The 18527-nt window shown below is 62.1% G+C and overlaps 1 protein-coding gene across 1 annotated transcript; it reads left to right on the forward strand.

Moving 5' to 3' along the window:
- The first annotated feature begins 5568 nt into the window (after positions 1-5568).
- Positions 5569-18517, forward strand: POLRMT (RNA polymerase mitochondrial). The gene is made up of 21 exons (XM_045800276.2): positions 5569-5707; positions 6234-6332; positions 8494-9104; positions 11400-11530; positions 11651-11843; positions 12521-12670; positions 12951-13115; positions 13204-13371; positions 13610-13834; positions 13992-14780; positions 15142-15264; positions 15559-15681; positions 15937-16116; positions 16332-16418; positions 16500-16613; positions 16700-16752; positions 16874-16972; positions 17774-17846; positions 18038-18129; positions 18211-18281; positions 18364-18517. Exons 1-21 carry the CDS (start codon positions 5620-5622, stop codon positions 18411-18413), a joined length of 3684 nt encoding a protein of 1227 aa, XP_045656232.2. The 5' UTR covers positions 5569-5619; the 3' UTR covers positions 18414-18517.
- Positions 18518-18527: the final 10 nt, after the last annotated feature.

Below are 18527 nucleotides of genomic sequence, written 5' to 3' on the forward strand. Positions count from 1 at the left end.
TGCCTCCGCGCGTGTTTGTCTTGCGGGGTGGGGAGGGCAGTGCGTGTCCGTGAGTCACCGGCTTAGCCTTCAGGGGCTGCGGGGGTGTGGATGTGAGAGAGGCGAGCCCGCAGAGACACGGAGGGAGACAGAGACACAGACAGCTACAGGGAGAGACCTATCTGTGAGAGACAGTAAGTTGGACAGAGAGACAGGGAGCAACGGAGCAGCTCAGGGGTCAGAGACTGGGGGGGTAGCTTCTGGTCTGCATGTCTGTGGCAGCCAGGCCTCTGCACGGGGCATGTCCCGGGTGGACTTGTCTGCCCTCCAAACTGGCGCTCCCTAAGAGCCAGGCCCCCGCGGCAGGGTCTTCACTGAGGGGTGGGCATGGGGGGACACGTGGGCAGAGGGAACATCGTCCATACCGGTACTGGGCAGGGGAAGGGATGGGGTGCTGTGGGCAGGAAGGGGGCTGATGGCGGATGGACATGTGCGCATGTCTGTGGCCAGCTGACAGGGGCATGGATGATGACTGGGGCCAGCACCCTGTCCCCAGCGTCGGCCAGAGCTGCATGTCCGGGGAGGGTGGCTCCATTTACACCCATCCCTGCTCATCATTTACAGACACACCCAAGCCCCACTGGGAGCCACCCTGTGCCCTGGATCCTGAGAGGAGCCCAGTGAACCTTACAGACTCAGAGCCGAGAGCAGTCATTGACAGGTGGGGAAACTGAGGCCTGAGTGGGTCAGCACCTTCCCCAAGGCCCCACATAGGACACATCCCAGGGCTCCAGTCCCTGCCCCTCTGCTCCCATAGGCCCAGTCCTACAGCCAGGGCTCCAGGTGGCACCTTTAAATAGCACCCAGGTGAAGACAAGGTGACAGGCCTGGCCCAGTGGAGTGCTGGAGGGGTAACCGGTCTGGCCAGAAGCCGGGATGCCTTCCTGGTGGCTCTGAGGATTCCCTGATCCTTCTTCCTGGTCCCAGGAGGGTCACGTATGGGGTGTGCCTGAGCCACAGGACCCCAGGACTGAGATGGGAGAGGGTGTCCCCACACTTGGAGCCTTGAGGCCAGCACCTGAGGGATCCTGCATGTTTGTGTCACCTCCCCAGGTCTTAGTGCTGCCTCTGGAAAACGGGCGAGGGAGAGAAGCCTGGAAGGCTGGGATGAGGTAATCCACGACCTCGCTGGGCAGAGGGCGCAGTGCACAAACTTGGAATAGCACCCTGATTCCCACCAGCCAGAAGCTTCGTCCTCCCTGGAGTGTCCCCACCCTGCCCCCCAGGAAGACAATCTTCGGGGCTCTGTGTGATGGGGGTGGGACCCACGCCCAGGAAGCTGTCCTGCCTCGGGTGTTGTTGGAGTTTAATAACAGCTTCATTGAAATATAATTCACATACCACACAGTTCACCCATGAAGTGTTCAGCTCAGTGTTTCCAGTACAGAGTTGTCAGCCATCACCTCTGTCTAGTTCCAGAACAGTCCGTCAGCTTAAAAGGAAACCCCATCCCATCAGCCGTCACTCCCCCCTCCCCAGCCCCCGGCCCCTGCGAGCCCCCTTCCCGTCCGTGGAGGAGCCTGTTCTGGATGTGTCACACACGTGGACTCACACGCCGTGGGGCCTTGTGTGTCTGGTTCCCTCCCTGAGCGTCGTGGTCTCAGGGTCCGTCCTCAGGGCAGCGCGTGTGCGCGCCTCGCTCCTGCTCGCGGCCGAGGGAATGCTCCTGTCTGTGGTGGACGCATGGTCTGTATCATTTATGTATCGACAGACACTTGGTCGTTTCTACCTTTTTTTTTTTTAAGATTTTATTTATTTATTTGACACAGAGAGAGGCAGTGAGAAAGGGAGCACAAGCAGGGGGAAGTGGGAGAGGGAGAAGCTGGTTTCCCGCTGAGCAGGGAGCCCAACGCAGGGCTCGATCCCGGAACGCTGGGATCTTGACCTGAGCCAAAGGCAGACGCCCAATGACTGAGCACCCAGGTGCCCCTCATTTCTACCTTTTGGCTGCTGTGGACTGTGTTGCCCTGGACTTGGGTGTGCAGGTCTTCACGTGGACGTGTGTTTTCATTTCTCTCGTATATTTGTATGGGAGTAGAACTGCTGGGTCATGTGATAATTCCATGTTTCACTTTTCCAGGAACTGCCAGACTGTCTTCCACGGCGGCTGCCCTGTCCACCTCCCGCCAGCAGTGCGCACGCGTTCCGATTTCTGCACATTCTTGAGACGCTGTGATTGCCCATAGTTTTGGCTACAGCCATCTTTTTTTTTTTCTTTAAAGATTTTATTTATTTATTTGACAGAGATAGAGACAGCCAGCGAGAGAGGGAACACAAGCAGGGGGAGTGGGAGAGGAAGAAGCAGGCTCCTAGCGGAGGAGCCTGATGTGGGGCTCGATCCCAGAACGCCGGGATCACGCCCTGAGCCGAAGGCAGACGCTTAACCGCTGTGCCACCCAGGCGCCCCTGGCTACAGCCATCTTAACGGGGGCAAAGTGGTGTCTCGTTGTGGGTTTTTGAGACCTCAAGCTTACAGAAACGTTGTAAGAACAGCCCTGTGTGCACACTATTCCTGCGTTCCCGGACTCTATGGAATATTCTTTTTGCTCTCCATCAGCAGGAGGATGGGTAAATACACCGTGGCAAACTTGAACCAGGGAATTCTGTGCCCAGGAAACAACCGTGTGGATGAATCCCAGGCAGGATGTCGAGTAGAAGCAGCCTGACACAGAGGAGGTCCATTTATGTCACAGTCTACAATGGGCAAAACCAACTATGGAGTGAGGCATCAGGATGGGGTATCGCCCTGAGGGCCAGCGATGGGGGGGTGGGAGGGGGTTCCGGGGGCTGGGCGCTTTTTGGGACACCTGTGTGTCAGGTTTGTGAGAACTGAGCTGTATTCTTCACGTGTGCACTGTTGACATCATACCTCAAAAAACGCACACATGTCATCTTTATATGTAAGTGGATGTTGGAGAACAAGCCACAGAGATGGTGCCACTTGGCCTCTAAACCGGTGGACGTATTTCCTGTAGGCAAGGTCTTCGATCATAACCAAGCTGTAATCTGACCCACCGTCCATGCTCGGATGGCCCCTTTGTCCCCACAGCGCCCTAGAATAGCTTTTTCCCCTTGTCACAGACCCAGGGTAGTCTCCGACCAGCTGAATAACGGCCCCCGAAGCTGTGTCCACATTCTCATCCCAGGAACCTGTGAATTCTGCCTCATTTGGAGTCTGGGCAGATACAACTAAATTAAGATCTTCAGATGAGGAACCCATCCTAGCAGGCCCCGAATACTGCCACAAGTGTCCTTACAAGACAGAAACACAGGGAGATCTGACATAGACACAGAGGAGGCCACGTGACCCCGGAGGCAGAGACTGGAGGGGCGCAGCCACACGCGGAGGGATGCCTGGAGGACCCCCCGCCTTGAGCTTCCAGTGGGAGTTCAGCCCTGCAACCCCTTGATTTCAGCCCACAGATACTGATGTTGGCCTCCAGAAATGAGAACACATTTCTGTTGCTGAAAGCACTAGGTGTGTGGCAATTCATTTATTTTTTTTAAAGATTTATTTATTTATTTATTTTTGGAGAGAGCATGAGCAGGGGGAGGAGAGAGAGAGTCTCAAGCAGACTCCCCGCTAAGCACGGAGTCCCGACTCGGGGCTCGAGCCCTCAACCCTGAGATCACGACCTGAGCCGAAACCACTGGTACCACCCAGGCGCCCCAATTTGTGGTAATTTACTACAGAGAGTCCCAGGGATCCGATACCCTCTCCTTCCATCTGGAGCCCCTTGCCTTTCTCGATACGGCAAGGTTCATCTGAACGTCTCATGAAACGAATCAGACAAAACATTCTGGGTGAGAACCCGACATAGGCAAACAGTTTCTGAAACATGGCGTCGCCCAAACTCCAACCTCTGACGCTGTGTTTCCCATTTAGTCAGACCTCCATCCACCAGTCTTATGTGTTATTCCCATTTTTCTTGCTTACGTTTTACAAGGAAAGTTGATCTCACCATCAGGAGTGGAAAACCAGAGCCACATACTGACGTGATGACAATAAGCTGTAACAGGAAACGTTGTGGGGAGAGAACCGTGTGACATCACAGCCAGAGAGCTGAGGTAGGCGCCGGAAACAGGCAGGCATCGGGTGAGACCTCCCATGTTCCAGTGGGAGCAGGAAGAATAACTTTCTCACTGCTGAGTTCCTGGAGCCTGGCTCTTGGGGAAACACTGGTTGAGGGCACCTGATATCCCAAGGAACAGAGCAGGGAATGGAGGCATAAAGAATTCCCAAGTGTTGCCTAGGTTTCTGGCTCTGCCAGACTATGGGGGGCCGAGGGGGTGTCTCTAGGTCTTGCGAGACCAGGTCCAACTGATTCAGCCCCCCAGGGCCAGGAAGGCACTCCCAGGTGTGAGTCAGATCTGAGGCCCCCAGGGCATCTGGGAGTGGGCTGGGGCAGGTTTGAGAGGACGCTGCAGTCTGTTGAAAACATTCCCAGCCGGTGGAATCATAATGCACAGGCCCGCGTGGGCAGCTGCGTCTGGAATGTGCTGTCAAGAGGCCGCCAGGCCCAGGAGGATGGCCCTTCCAGAGCACAGGTCCAGCTTCCACTCTGGGCTAATGGGGTAACCAAGTTTAAGTATCTGCAGGAGGTGGCATCTTGAGCCCAGGCCCCTAAGGCCCGCTGTGGTCGGGCCCAAGAGCCCCTCTAGTCTGTCTGGGCTTCCTCTAACTCTGGCTCGGCCCCAGTTCCTCCAGCTGGCCACACTTGACTCTGCCTCAGGGCCTTTGCACTTGCTGCGAGCACCGCCTGGAACACACTTACCCCACATATTCTTCTCCTCCTTCCCATGCCCCCTGATGCGCCCCTCCCCCGGCGTCAGTTTCCCCAGCGCCTTCCGGGTCTGATTCTAAAGCCGGAGGGGGGTCACCCTGAAGGCCAGGCTGGGTATCCCCAGGCTCCGGGGGTTATCTCACTCCATTCGTCATCAGATCAGCTCCGTAGGCTCGTGTGCTCTAGGCGCCCGCTCTGCTCCTGTCCTTGGGAGCTTGAGAGCTGACTAGTGGGGAAACTGAGACTGGAGGGAGTGGCCAAGGGAGATGTTCCGGAAACGCGACGGCCCAGCTGCCCCTGGTTTTGGGGCACGGCGATCTGCCTACTTTTGGGGATCGACATCTCCCAACCTCGGCTTCCTCCGCGATACCATAGCCCCCGCCCCAAAGTCGACGTCGGAGCAGTGAAAAGCTCAGAGAGGAATCGCTAAATTTCAGAACGCCGTCCTAACTATTTGGCGACCATTCCTTTAAAAGAAAAAAAAAAAAAAAAAAAACCAAAAAAACCCGGCTTCCTGGTCCTCCCAAAGACGGCTTAGAGTCACGCGGTTACCCAAGCAACGGCTCTGTCCCGCCCCTCCTTGACAGCGGGAAGAGCCAATTAGAGGGCTCCTTTGGCGCATGCCTCCGAGCTTCCGGGGCCCCGCTGCTCCCTGGGAATTGTGGTTCCGGTGCCCTCCTCCCTCCGCGCGGTCCCTTCGCAGCTGCCGTAGCCTGTGAGACTACAACTCCCGGCAGGGGCGGGCGGCGCAGGCGCAGTGCGGGCGGCGCGGGCGACGCTGCGGGCAGTGTGCGGCATGTTGGCGCTGCGCTGGGGCCACGGCGTGTCCGGTCTCCGGAGGGCCCTGTGGCCGGCGGGCCGCCCCGGCCCCTTGGCCGAGGAAGGTAACGTAGGGGAGGCCCGGGGGTGACGCCGCGGCCCCTGCCGCCGCTCGCCTCCCCCTGCGGCCGTAGGCCGTCGGGATCCAGCCACTCCCTACCTTTGCCTCTTGTCCCTGTGGGGTTCTGGTTTTGGGGAACCCACTGACTGGACCCCGCTTTCACTCGCCCTTGAGCCACTCTCCGGACGGGAATCGGCAGAGCACTTTGACGTTGAGTCCTGGTTTCTTTTAGAGTCCCCTGATCCCTTATTTGAGATTTAGGGCCCTTGACCTTTGAACTCACTGCACCTTTAGTTCGAGGAACCCGTTATCTTCGGCCCCACAGCCAAATTTTCCTTGCTCTGAGGTCCCCTTCACCTTTGACCTATTGGTTTTTTCCAATGTGAGGCCCGTGACCACCGACGTTTTCCACTGAGCTTAGAGCTCTTTTGCCCCCGGATCCTGCTGTTTCCGCCCATTTGAGGACCTCCCAGCCCCCCCAGGCGCCGGGCCTCCTTCTGCCTCCCGCAGCCTCTCTTCGTCACCCACAGGGGCACTCAGTGGTGTCTGGGGCCACAGAAGGCGCTCCTCTGCCAGCCCTTGTGAGCAAGACCACCGGAAGGACTGGGGCCACGCGGAGCTGCCGGAGGGTGAGCCCAGACCCCCAAGGCTTGGCGCCTGAAGCCCCTCCCCACTGCCCCCTGTGTGGGCCACTCTGCTGGGGTTATGTTCCTGAGAGTGATCCTGTGAGAAGGGATGTCATGCTGTAGAATGGGGTAACTGACATGGTCCCATGAGGATGATGACAGAAGGCCCACTTAGTGTTTCCCCCTTCCCCAAACCCAGCAGGTGCTCCTGCTTTCCAGGTGAGAGAGTTGAGGCCCAAAATTGTGGCTGGGGAGGCTGGGCCAAGGCTACACGCAGCTGCCCATGCAGAGCCAGGATTCGAACCCTGAATTGTCCCATGGGGCCGGGCTTGGCTTCCTGGGCTTGGGCACCTGAAGGGGCCCAGTAAGTGTCCTCCCATCTTCATAACAGCTCAGTCCTGGCACCCCCCAGACCATGTCCAGCACATCCTGCTTCCCTTTCAGCAGCCAGTGGTGGGATGGGAGAGCCTCTGAAAAGGAAAACTTTATTTCAGGAAATTCCGAACATGCAGAAGTGAAGTACCACCATCCTCAACTGCAGCCTTTCCTTTCTTACCCACCACCTAATTATTTTAAAACAAAGCCCAGATACCATTATTCAACTGTAGGAAGGTTCTAGAAGTCTGAATCACATTATGTCACCCTCCAATCTTAAAACTCTCCAACTGTTTCCTCTCGCACAGAATAGACACCCACCCCCACCCCACCCCCACTGAGGGCACAGATTCCTGTGGCCTTTGCTTGCCTTCTCAGCGAGAAGGAGCTGTGGCTGCCAGGTCAGCTCTGATGTTGCCGCCCTGCTCCAGTGTGTGGGCCTCCACGTGTGTATCCAAAGCATGTGTCCTGGGTGTTGGCGCGCTCTAAGGGCCAAGGTCACCCTGTCTTTCCACTTTATTTCAGCAAACCTCTGCTGAGCCCCTGCTGTGTGGGGCCAGCTCTTCTGTCAGCTGAGTCCAGTGGGAGGGGCACAGGCACGGGGCAGATACAGTTGGTCCGCAGTAGTATTTGCAAAGTTGACGCGTAACTCTGAAATCAGTACTCACTCGCTCTCCTAGTTACTTGTAGACATGCACAGCGGCAAACACGAGTGGTGGAACATAGCCGCCCCCAGCTGGTACTGAACCAGGCGACACACTGTCTTCCTGCTTCGGGCATACTGTAAACAGGTGCCGTTTCCGAGGTGCATTTAGTGTCACGTTGTTTTTAGTTTAAATCTGAATTTGTTGGAGAGGCAGGGAGGGGCAGAGAGAGAGAGGATCTCAAGCAGACTTCCTGCTGGGTGCAGAGCCCTGTGACGCAGGACTCAATCTCGCGACCCTGAGATCGTGACCTGAGCCCCGTTGGACTCAGTCGAGTCACCCAGGCACGCTGTTTTTGCATTTTTGTACTTTTGTTGGTGATTTTGCTGTTCAAAGTGGCCCCCAAGCGTAGTGGTGCTTTCTAGTGTTCTAAGCTCACAGCACAAGGCTGTGAGGTGCCTTTTGGGGAAAATATGTTTGTGCAGGTGTGGTTACAGTGTTGTTGGCTGTGGGTTCAGTGTTAGTGAAATAAGGTGTTTCAAGCAGAAGGACATAGAACAAGGTTGTGTGTTGATCTGCTGGGGACCCCCGTGATGTGTAAAGTCATTGTGGCTCAGGGCTAGCAGCTGAACCACCGCTCTGCAGGAAACTCAGCCACTCCTACCCATCAGGAACAGCATGTGCAAAGGCCCTGAGGCCATTGCGGCTGCAGTGGAGTGGGGGGAAGTGAGGGCAGGGGGCATCCAGGCACCTGGGTAGATTTTGAAGACAGAGGCACACCCCTGAGGGTATGCTGACAGACTGGATGTGGATGGAGGAAGAGAGGCCTAGACGACCCTGGGGTTTCCGGCTGAGCACCTGCAAGGACAGCACTGCCAGTGACAGACGTGGAGGAGTAGGTTTTGGGGGGACACCAGGAGCTTGTTGGGGAAGTTGAGTTCGAGAGAGGCTCAGACAGACAGGTGCTGAGCAGGTGGGGTCTGAGCAGGTGGGTAGGGCGTATGTGCCTGAAAATCGGGGGACACGAGGGAGTTGTCGTCAAATACATAAAGCCGAAGCCTCAGGAGCAGGTGAGACCAGAGGGTCTAGGGAGATTGGGGCCTGCGTGGGGGTCCCCCCGACATCCTTGCCCTTTGCCCCCACAGTGCTTGAGGCACGGGTGCGGCAGCTGCAGGCCGAGTGTGTGTCAAAGGCCACGGTGAAGAGGGTCGGCGTGGCTCAACAACTCCAAGCATCTGCCAGTCTCCAGCGCCCCGGGAAGGCCCAGGCAGGGCCTGAGGGCACCGCCGAGGAACTCGGTGGCCGCTGGGCCCAGAAACTGGACCAGGAGAAGTTTGCGATGCAGAAGCGCAAGCAGCGGTTGGAGCTGAAGCTGCAGGTGCGAGCCCAGCAGCTGGCTTGTGAGCACAAGCTGCGGGTGGCGCCCCGCCTGCTGGACGCCCAGCTGGCCAGCCGCCTGCAACACTGGGAGCAGGAGGTCCCCGAGGGCCTCTGGGAGGAGCAGCTGGTGTGGCTGCTGCAGGAGGCCCCACGGAAGCTGAGCCCTGAGGTGGAGCAGGCCCCCAAGGCTGGGAGCGCCTCCATGCAGCGGGAGATCTGGCAGCAGAGGCTCCTGGCCTTCCTCGAGTGCTGCCTGCTCACGGGCCACCTGCCTCTCGCCCACCACGTGCTGGTCACCTACCATGGCCGGTCCCGGCAGCAGCAGCAGCTCACGCTGGCCATGTACAACACCGTCATGCTTGGCTGGGCTCGCAAGGTGAGCCGTGGCTCTGGGACTTGGGGCGGGGGGGGGCGCATCTCGGCGGGAGTCCCTCCCCTGCCTGCTGGTGGCGGGAGTCGAGGCCCAAATGGCGCTTAGATGTGAGCCCTGCTCTTTCTGCTTGTTACCGTCTTAATGATTTTCTCAGGCTCGTCAAGCTTAAATCACCCATGTTTCTCGGCAGAAATTTTGCAAACAACCAAGAAAGGAAGAAATCCAGCTAAAGTTTTAGGGTTTCTTTGGACTACTAGGCTGGGGCTTCTGTACGGTCTGGCGTCCCCCTTCCTCGACACCGTGACTTGGGTGCTTTAGGTCTAGTTCCTGTGGTGGAGGGGTTAGGTTCTGCTGTCACGACCCTTCTTTCTTGAACACGGGCGTTTGTGGCTCTGAACTTCCCTCAGGGCTCTGCTTTAGCTGTTTCCCATGTCTTTCCAAGTATTCTTAATGTCCCCAGCAGTGTCGTCTTTTCTGGTTGTTCAGGAGAGTGTTATGTACGGGGCCTTGCAAGGGGCCAGCTGCCCTGCCTCCTCCCTCCCCTGCGCCTGCAGTCCAGTTTAAGGGCCAGCGGGAACCGCACAGGCCCGCGAAGGAGACGGTCGTGTGAAGACAAAGGTGTGAGCACAGGAGGGTGGGCTCGCGGTGGAGACTGGGCCGCGCCTCCTGCACGGACTGGGCGGCAGGCCCAGGAGCCACTGTCTCGTCCATCTGCGCTGGACTGTGACGTGACGCGAAGATGCCCGGTGTCCGCAGGCGGTTTCTTGCCCGCACTCATCCCTGGGAGGTGCGCTAGATTTAGGGAGTTAGTGAGCACAGAAGGACCGGGTTCTCCCATCCGAGGTCACAAGCCCTCCAGGTCCCCCAGTGGAACATGCCTGCCAGGAGCCTGTGTGTGAGCTTCCTGCGGTCCCTGGGACAAATGACCGAAATCGGGGCGGCTGTAAGTGCTGGGGATTTACTTTCCTTCAGTCCCAGATCCAAGTGTGGCAGGGTCGCGCACACTCCGGGGGCTCTGGGGAGGGCCTTTCCTGCCTCTCCCGGCTCTCGGTGGTGCCTGCGGTCCTTCGCCTGTGGCCCCGTCCCTCCAGGGTCTGCCTCCCTGGTCACACAGACACCTCATAACTAGTTCCATCAGCAAAGATCCTGTTTCCCAGTAGAGACCCTAGTCTGAGGTCTGGGTGGATGTGAATGTGGGGGTGCACCAGCCAGCCTGCTCCAGGCCCCGTTCTGCATCGTACACAGACTTCACAGCCAGCACTGGCTTCGCCAGTCATTGCTTCTGGGCAGTCCACGTATGTGATGGGGCTTGGCTTTTATCCAGACCCATGTTGGAGTCCCGTTTCTGCCACGTGCCCACTGTGTGGCCCGCACTGCTCACGCCTCTCTGAGCCTCAGTTTCCCCATCTGTAAAGCAAGGAACCCTGCTGGATTGTCCAGAAAACGGAGGGACCTTATTCACGGCTTTGACTACCATCTGTGTTTAGGACAAGGGCAAAAGAACACGCGAACTTCAGAAGCGCATGTTGTCATGTTGATGACCTTACTGAGGTTCTGTCCATGTGGGACGGACACACTTATTCTAGGCCAGCGCAGTTGGGTAGAACTTTCCGCGTTGGAAACGTTCCTCGTCTGCACCAGCCATGGCCCCTAAGCCCTTGAAGAACTAAAGATCCGCAGAGCGACTGTGCATGGCTGCTGACTGTGAGGAGGGCAGCCCCTCAGAGCCTGGGTGCCGGGCCCGTGGTCCCCAATGGGACAGCACCGGTCAGATTTGGGCAGCAGGGCCGCGGGTGGGAGAGTGCTGGAGCGCTGCTTTCCTGAAAGGCTCTGCAGCAGCGCTCCTAACCCCTGCACATACAAGGGGAATTAGCCACTTCCTGGACACGGGTGGGGACAGGAAGGTGGCACACCACGTGTCGGGTGCCGGGGAATGAGAGCCACGGCGCCTGCGTGAGAGAGGATCTCAGGACGTGGGAAGTGCCGAGCTCCAAGCAGGTGGACGAAGAGAGAACGGAAAACCGCCAGACGCAGGGCAGGGTCTCCGCAGATCACACCTGGGAGCCTTGTCGTGAGGCTGAAGCTGTGCATGTTCATGAAATAGAAGTGATAACGCGGCTCTCCTCAGGGCGCCAGCCCCCCTCCCCCTGCCCCCGCCCCAGTGTCCTCGCTGGCTGGCGCCGCACTCGGGGGCGCACGGAAATGGCCTGGCCAGTGAGCCTTTTCCTGCCTGATTTGTTGCCTGTAGAGAGGGGTCTCGGCCACCTCCAGACCCTCACCCCCACTTGGTCTCCCCAGGGCTCCTTCAAAGAGCTGGTTTACGTGTTCTTCATGGTGAAAGACGCTGGCCTCACCCCAGACCTGTTGTCCTATGCAGCCGCCCTGCAGTGCATGGGACGGCTGGACCAGGACACCAGCACCATCCAGAGGTGGGTGGGCAGCCCGGCCCTTTCTGGGGGCTGGTCCCCCCCCTCCACAGGCCCCTGCGGCCACCTGGCGCCGAGACCCATCCCTTGGGTGAGTCTGCGCCCGCCGTGTGCCCCCTGCAGGTGTCTGGACCAGATGGCCCGGGACGGGCTGAAGCTGCAGGGGCTCTTCACCAGCGTGCCACTGCGCCCGGAGGAGCAGGCCGTGGTCCTGAGGGCTGTGCGCAAGGCCCAGCCCACCTTTAGCCCGCCGCCCCCGCCACAGCCCCCACCCCAGGTCAACACCTCACCACTGCTCAGGGAGATCTATGCCAAGGTGAGCAGGCCCTGACACCCATAGGTGGGGCCGTGTCGTGTGGGGGACTAGCAGGGACCGCCCTGTCCTTGCTGCAGGGGCCTCGGCCCCTCCTTTTCTCTCTCTCAGAGCCACCTGCCTCAGGAACGCCTTCCTGCTCCTCAGAGGCTGGACAAGCCAGACCTGGCAAGTCCTGGCCCCCAGTGGGGCCCTGACCCTAAAGGCAGGGGCCACAGCCATGCTGGGGTTGGTTTCCCACCTGGAGGCGCAGCTCCAGGCAGAGCCGGCGGTCGGTGTCCTGAGCCCAGGCGGGCAGAGGGGGCTCCGTGCGCTCAGGACTGAGTCACGCTGCTCTCTGCAGACCTGTTCGTGATTCTCCGTGTGTCGGGTGGTGCTGTTTCTAATTGATCTATTTTTGGGCAGGTCACACATTCACACGGTCCCCGGTTTAAAGACAAAACGTGCATCCAGGGCCTCGAACCGTGTCCCCCCAGGCTGTCCTGGCTCCTGCCGAGCAAGGCCAGCCCGTGCTGGGCGCGTGAGCCAGGGCGGCTGTCACATGTTCGGCGCCTTGCTTCCTCCCAGCCTCGTGGACGGGCGGTTTCCGATGCAGCCCTGCGGGGCTGCTGGGTGGGGGTGTGGCAGGGCAGGGTGGCCAGTGGCCCCGGGCCTCACCTCCGGCCCGTCCGCACTGGCAGAGCGGGCCCGTGTCGTACCCAAAGCTGCACCTGCCGCTGCGGACGCTGCAGAAGCTCTTCCAGGAGCAGCTGCGCGTGGAGCTGGCCACCACCGTCGCCGTGGAGTCCGTGGAGAAGGCCCGGGTGCTGACCAAGGAGGTGCTGCAGGCGGTGAGGACCTTGGCTGGGTCACACCCCTGGTCTGGGCGGGCGGGGCGGGCCCCTGCCCACGAGGGGAAGCTCGTGGGGTTGCTGCTGCGTCGCGGCCCCCTCTCCCCGCCTCCGTAGAGCCAGGGTAGGCCGTGTGCCCACCTCCTACCTAGCAGCGTAGGAAGGGCGCGAGGCGGCTACGCGGCTCCGGACGCCCCTTCCAAGGCGCCTGTGAGCTCGGGGTCCCTGCCCCCGAGGGCCTAGAGGGTACGGTGGCGATGCCTGTGTCGGTCCCCCGCAGCGGAACACCCTGAAGCAGCTGCGGGCCGAGTGGGCGGAGGCACTGTGCCTCGGGCTGCAGGAGCTGAAGGCCAGCGAGGCCCGGGCTGCCCACTCCTGCCACTCCACCATCTTCCCGTACCTGTGCGTGCTGAGCGAGAGGGAGCTCGCCGAGCTGCTGCTGCAGGTGGGGCCTGGGGGCGGGGGGCAGGCAGGGCACGCTGGGGGGCTGGGGGTTGAGGGGCCGGGCCTGGGGCTCACGGTGCCGCCCCCAGACCCTGCAGGTGCTGCCCCCGCAGGGAGAATCGCTCCTCTCCCTGGCACAGCAGCTGGGCCTGCGCGTCTTCAACCGGCACACGGTGCAGAGGAAGCTGAGCAGCCAGGTGCAGGCGCTGCGGCAGCGCTACTACCGCTACCTGCAGCTGCTGGCCTCCGACACCCAGGTGAGGCCTGGGACCGTGGGGGGCTGTCCCCGGGTGGGTCGGCGCGGCTGCATTTCCAGGTGGAGAAACCGAGGTCTGGGGCGCTGGTCCCCTGCCCACTGCCCTCCCCAGTGGGGCAGCCGGCTTTGCCCCCAGGCCTTGCCGCCTCCGCTGCCTCTGTCGTCCCGCCCTGGGGGTGGTTGGGGGTGGTCAGCTCTGGGCCTGAGCCCCGGTCCCTGACCCACTCTCCCTCCCCCAGGTGGCGGCGCCCCCCTTGCCACGGCAGTACTGGGAGGCACTGGGGGCACCCGTGGCCCCCCACGAGCAGCCCTGGCCCCTGTCTGTGCTGGTGCAGCTGGGCAAGAAGCTAGCCGAGGTGCTGGTGGAGGTCGTGCGCATGCCCGGCAGCCTGGCCACCCGGCAGGGCTCCTGCACGCTCATCCCCGTGCTCTACCACGTGTACTCCTTCCGCAGCTTCCGCCAGGTGGGCGGCCTCAGGAGGCCTTGGGCACCTGAGAGGCGAGGCTGGGGGCTCTGGGTGCTGTGGGGATGCTAGGCCCCGCTGGGGTCCTCTGCCCACTCGTGGTGGGTCTTTCGGGGTGGTCGGCCCCTGGAGCCATTTTTGCCTGCCTCGCCCCCAGATCGGGATCCTGAAGCCACACCCGGCTTTCACCGAGCTGCTGGCGGTGGCCGCAGAGCACACGTTGACTTTCGAGGCGGCCGAGGTGCCCATGCTGTGCCCGCCACTGCCCTGGACGTCGCCGCACACGGGTGCCTTCCTGCTGAGCCCCACCAAGCTCATGCGCTCGCTGGAGGGCACCATGCAGCACCAGCGTCTGCTGGACAGCTGCCCGCCCGCCGAGCTGCACGGTGCCCTGGACGCCCTCACGCAGCTGGGCAACTGCGCCTGGCGCGTCAACGGGCGCGTGCTGGACCTGGTCCTGGAGCTCTTCACGGCCAAGGGCTGCCCCCGCCTGGGTGTGCCGGCCCCGCCCTCTGAGGCACCCCGGCCGCCCGATGGCCGCCTGCCGCCCAGTGCCTCATCCGCCCAGAAGGCCGAGGTGCGGCGGGAGGTGGCCCGCTGCCTGAAGGTGGCGCGGGAGATGCACAGCCTGCGCTCGGACGCTCTGTACCGCCTCTCGCTGGCCCAGCACCTCCGGGACCGCGTCTTCTGGCTGCCTCACAACATGGACTTCCGCGGCCGCACCTACCCCTGCCCGCCCCACTTCAACCACCTGGGCAGCGACCTGGCGCGTGCCCTGCTCGAGTTTGCCCAGGGTCGCCCGCTGGGCCCCCGCGGCCTTGACTGGCTCAAGATCCACTTGGTCAACCTCACGGGGCTCAAGAAGCACGAGCCCCTGCGGGCGCGCCTGGTCTTCGCAGATGAGGTCATGGACGAGATCCTGGACTCTGCCGACCGGCCCATGACGGTAGGGGTGCGGAGGGCGCTGGCGGGGCCCTCGTGCCTCGCCTCTCCGTCTCCCCCAGCCTGTGCCCTGTGCCGGCTACCCCGGGCCCTCCCTCCGAGGCCTCCCTCCAAGCCCTCCCTCCGAGCCCTCCCTCCGAGCCCCCCAGCGTCTGCCCCTGGGCACGGGCTCCTGGCCTTGTCCGTTCTGTCCCCTTCCCTCTGCAGCCCTGTCACCTCCCTGTCCAGGCCAGTCCTTCCTCCAGACCCTTCCCCGTCCCGTGGCTGCTCGTGCAGGGCTACTCCCATGTCTCCCTCCCTGCCCGTCGCTCCTGTCGCCCCCACCCTGCCTGCCCAGGCTGGCCTGAGCCCCACTCTGCTGTCAGGGCCGGAAGTGGTGGATGGAGGTGGATGAGCCCTGGCAAGCCCTGGCTTGCTGCATGGAGATCGCTCGAGCCGTGCGCGCCCCCGACCCCACGGCCTACGTCTCTCACTTCCCGGTTCACCAGGTGACCTGCCGGGGACCCTGGTGTAGGGGTGTGCCTGGCCCTGGGGGTGGGGTGCTTGCAGTCCCTGCAGATCCCACTTGCAGGTTGGCTGGTGTCCCCGTGTGGGGGCCAGCCCCAGTAGGTATGGCCAGCCTTGCGGTGTGACCTCATATGGGCACGTTTCCCTGCCTCCTCACTGGGGTCCCACAAGCTGGTGCTGTGAGCAGTGCACTGGGGTATCTTGGAGCTGTGGCTCGTTCCCCGGGGTCACTCCCGCCGGCCCCGCTCGGACCCTCCCTCTCCCGTCGGCCCCAGGACGGCTCCTGTAATGGCCTGCAGCACTACGCCGCCCTGGGCCGGGACAGCGTGGGGGCCGCCTCCGTCAACCTGCTGCCCTCGGACCTGCCCCAGGATGTGTACAGCGGGGTGGCCGCACAGGTGGGCGCCGCGGCCCTCCCACCCGTCCTCCTCAAGCCCACGCAGGGTCTGCATCTTAACGAACACCTGCATTTGCAGGTCCCGTGGTCTCTGACGCGTCCTCCGTGACGGGACTGGGCAGTCAGGGTGGGCTTCCTGGGGAAGGTGTCAGAAAAGGGAACTGGGGGGGGCTTCCTGGTGGGGCTGCTGGGCGGGATGGGTGGGGTGGAGACTGAGGGTCCGTGGGCCCGCCCGCTGACCCCCAGCGCCTGCCAGGTGGAGGTGTTCCGCAGGCAGGATGCTGAACGGGGTGTGCGGGTAGCCCAAGTGCTTGAGGGGTTCATCAGCCGCAAGGTGGTCAAGCAGACGGTGATGACCGTGGTGTACGGGGTGACCCGCTACGGGGGCCGCCTGCAGATCGAGAGGCGCCTGCGGGAGCTCAGCAACTTCCCCCAGGTGCGCCGTCACGTGCGCTGGGTGTCCCTGCGCTGCGAGGGAGGGACGGTCCCCCTGGTCCTGCCTGCGCCCCTGGCCCCCCCAAACCCCTGGCTGCTGGACGGCAAGCAGCCTTGGGGGACCCCAAAGAGGAAGTCAGTTCCACTGCCCCTCCAGGTCCCTGGGCGCAGTGGGGAGGCCACCCTGGCTTTGACCGCCACCCCGCACCCCTCCAGGAGTTCGTGTGGGAGGCCTCTCACTACCTGGTGCGCCAGGTGTTCAACAGCCTGCAAGAGATGTTCTCGGGCACCCGGGCCATCCAGGTGTGTCTCCGTTCCCTCCCCGGGCCTGGCAGGCTGCCCCTGACCGGGCCCTGCCCTGAGCCCCGTGCCCTGTGTCCACAGCACTGGCTGACCGAGAGCGCCCGGCTCATCTCGCACTCGGGCTCAGCCGTAGAGTGGGTCACACCCCTGGGCATCCCTGTCATCCAGCCCTACCACCAGGACTCCAAGGTGTTGGTATGTGCACGCCCCCCCCCAGCGCCCCCTGGCTGTGTGTGTGTGTGTGGGGGGGACTCATGACCCTCCCTTCCCCAACCCTGCAGATCAGTGGCGGCATCCAGAGCCTCACCTTCAGCCAGAGTGGGGACACCACCCAGTGAGTGCGGTGGGGGTCCTGGGCTGGGTGGGGGGTGTGCCTGGGCCGAGGGAGGGCATGGGCCAGGGACTGCCCCCAGGTCAGGCCAGGGTGGAGGCGCCTGAACCCTTCCCCTCCCCAGAAAGCCCAACACACTGAAGCAGAAGAATGGCTTCCCCCCCAACTTCATCCACTCGCTGGACTCTTCGCACATGATGCTGACAGCCCTGCACTGCTACAGGTGGGCCCTGCATACTGCACCCAGCTCTGTTCGTCATCTGGTGCATGCAGGCCCCATCCAGGGGGTTGGGGACGCAGGGGGGGACCCACAGAGTGGCAGAGGCAGGTTGGGAGGCCAGGTCGGACAGGGTCGGGGCCAGGGCAGAGGCCTACAGCAGGTGAGGACCCCAGCCATGTGGGTGGTCGGACCTGCTGCCCAGAAAAGGACTGTGTGAGCATGTGTAAAGGTCCTGAGGCAGTGAGGTGTGAGTGATGGTGAAGCAGCTAGCTGGGCCTGGGAGGGAGGGGTGGTTGCTCTGAGTGACAGGTGCCTGTGGTCCCATCCAGGTGAGTGCTGGCCGCACACCGTGTAGCCAGTTCTGACAGAACTGGTGAGGGGGCCCTGCTAGGGGGAGGCATAGGTGTCTGGGTTTCTGAGCCCCTTAGGGGCAGCCGAGCAGGACAGCAGGGCAGGTGTGTGGATAGTTCGTTAGAGAGGAGCCAGGGTTCGGGGACGCATTCTGTTTCCATCTGTCTGGAGGCACGGGAGCCCTGTAGTGGGGGTGAGGGGGACGGTATCAGCAGTGGCAACTGGGGGTAGGGGTGGGGGGGGAATGACGGGGGGCGAAGAGTTTCCTTCCTAAGAGAACTGTCCACCCATGTGCCGAGCATGACACACAGCGGCTGGGACGCACACAGGTGGGGGGTGTGAGCATGCTAGCCGAGTGGTGGGGGGCTTGAGGTGAGGAGGGAAGGAGCAGGAAGGGGGAAGGGACCACGAAGGGCAGCCCCCTCCTCACAGGAGACCCTTATCCTGTGGCAGGAAAGGCCTGACCTTTGTCTCCGTGCACGACTGCTTCTGGACCCACGCGGCTGACGTCGAGGTCATGAACCAGGTGCTGCCCACCCTGTACCCACCCCCAGATGGCAGCAGGCACCCTTGATCCCGTGGCCCTTGCCTTGTGGCACTTGTCAGCCTCGGTCCGGCCATCAGCTCAGGGTTGGGCAGGGGAGTGGTGACCCTGCCTGCCCTCGGCGGCCCAGTCCCGCTCGCCCCAGCCCCTCGCTCCCCCTCCCCCGCCCCCAGGTGTGCCGGGAGCAGTTTGTCCGTCTGCACAGCCAGCCCATCCTGCACAACCTGTCCAGGTTTCTGGTGAAGCGATTCTGTTCAGGCGCCAGGTGAAGTACCCCAACCCCGTGCGGCCGGGCCCACGCCTCCCTGCCGGCTTGGCCTCACCCTCACCCTCCCCTCGTCTTCAGGTCCCCCAGGCACTCCAAGAACGTGTGGTTTGGCAAGCTGCAGGACACGCTGAAGTCCGTGCCCAAGACAGGTGGGAGTGAGGGCCTCCTGCGTGCTCGCTGGGCGTGGGGTCCTGCGGCGGGCCGCCCCACAGCGTCTGCTCTGCTCCGCAGGGGCCTTCGACCTGGAGCAGGTGAAGCACTCCACTTACTTCTTCAGCTGAGGCCGCGGTCCCCAGCGGTGGTCCCCAGCCACCGTCCCCAGCCAGGCGCCGCGCGGGCAGCCCGTCCTGTACCATAGTGTAAAATAAAGCCGCGTTGTCACCCACGGGAGCCAG

This window comes from Ursus americanus, chromosome 14 (assembly GCF_024610735.1).
Source record: "Ursus americanus isolate L20-20 chromosome 14, mUrsAme1.1.p, whole genome shotgun sequence".
Taxonomy (NCBI): domain Eukaryota; kingdom Metazoa; phylum Chordata; class Mammalia; order Carnivora; family Ursidae; genus Ursus; species Ursus americanus.

Coding starts and splice junctions, on each gene's coding strand:
- POLRMT (XM_045800276.2), top strand. CDS start 5,620: ATGTTGGCGCTGCGCTGGGGCCACGGCGTGTCCGGTCTCCGGAGGGCC. Junction 14,781..15,141: donor CTGCCGACCGGCCCATGACG/GTAGGGGTGCGG, acceptor CTCTGCTGTCAG/GGCCGGAAGTGGTGGATGGA. Junction 18,282..18,363: donor GAAGTCCGTGCCCAAGACAG/GTGGGAGTGAGG, acceptor TCTGCTCCGCAG/GGGCCTTCGACCTGGAGCAG.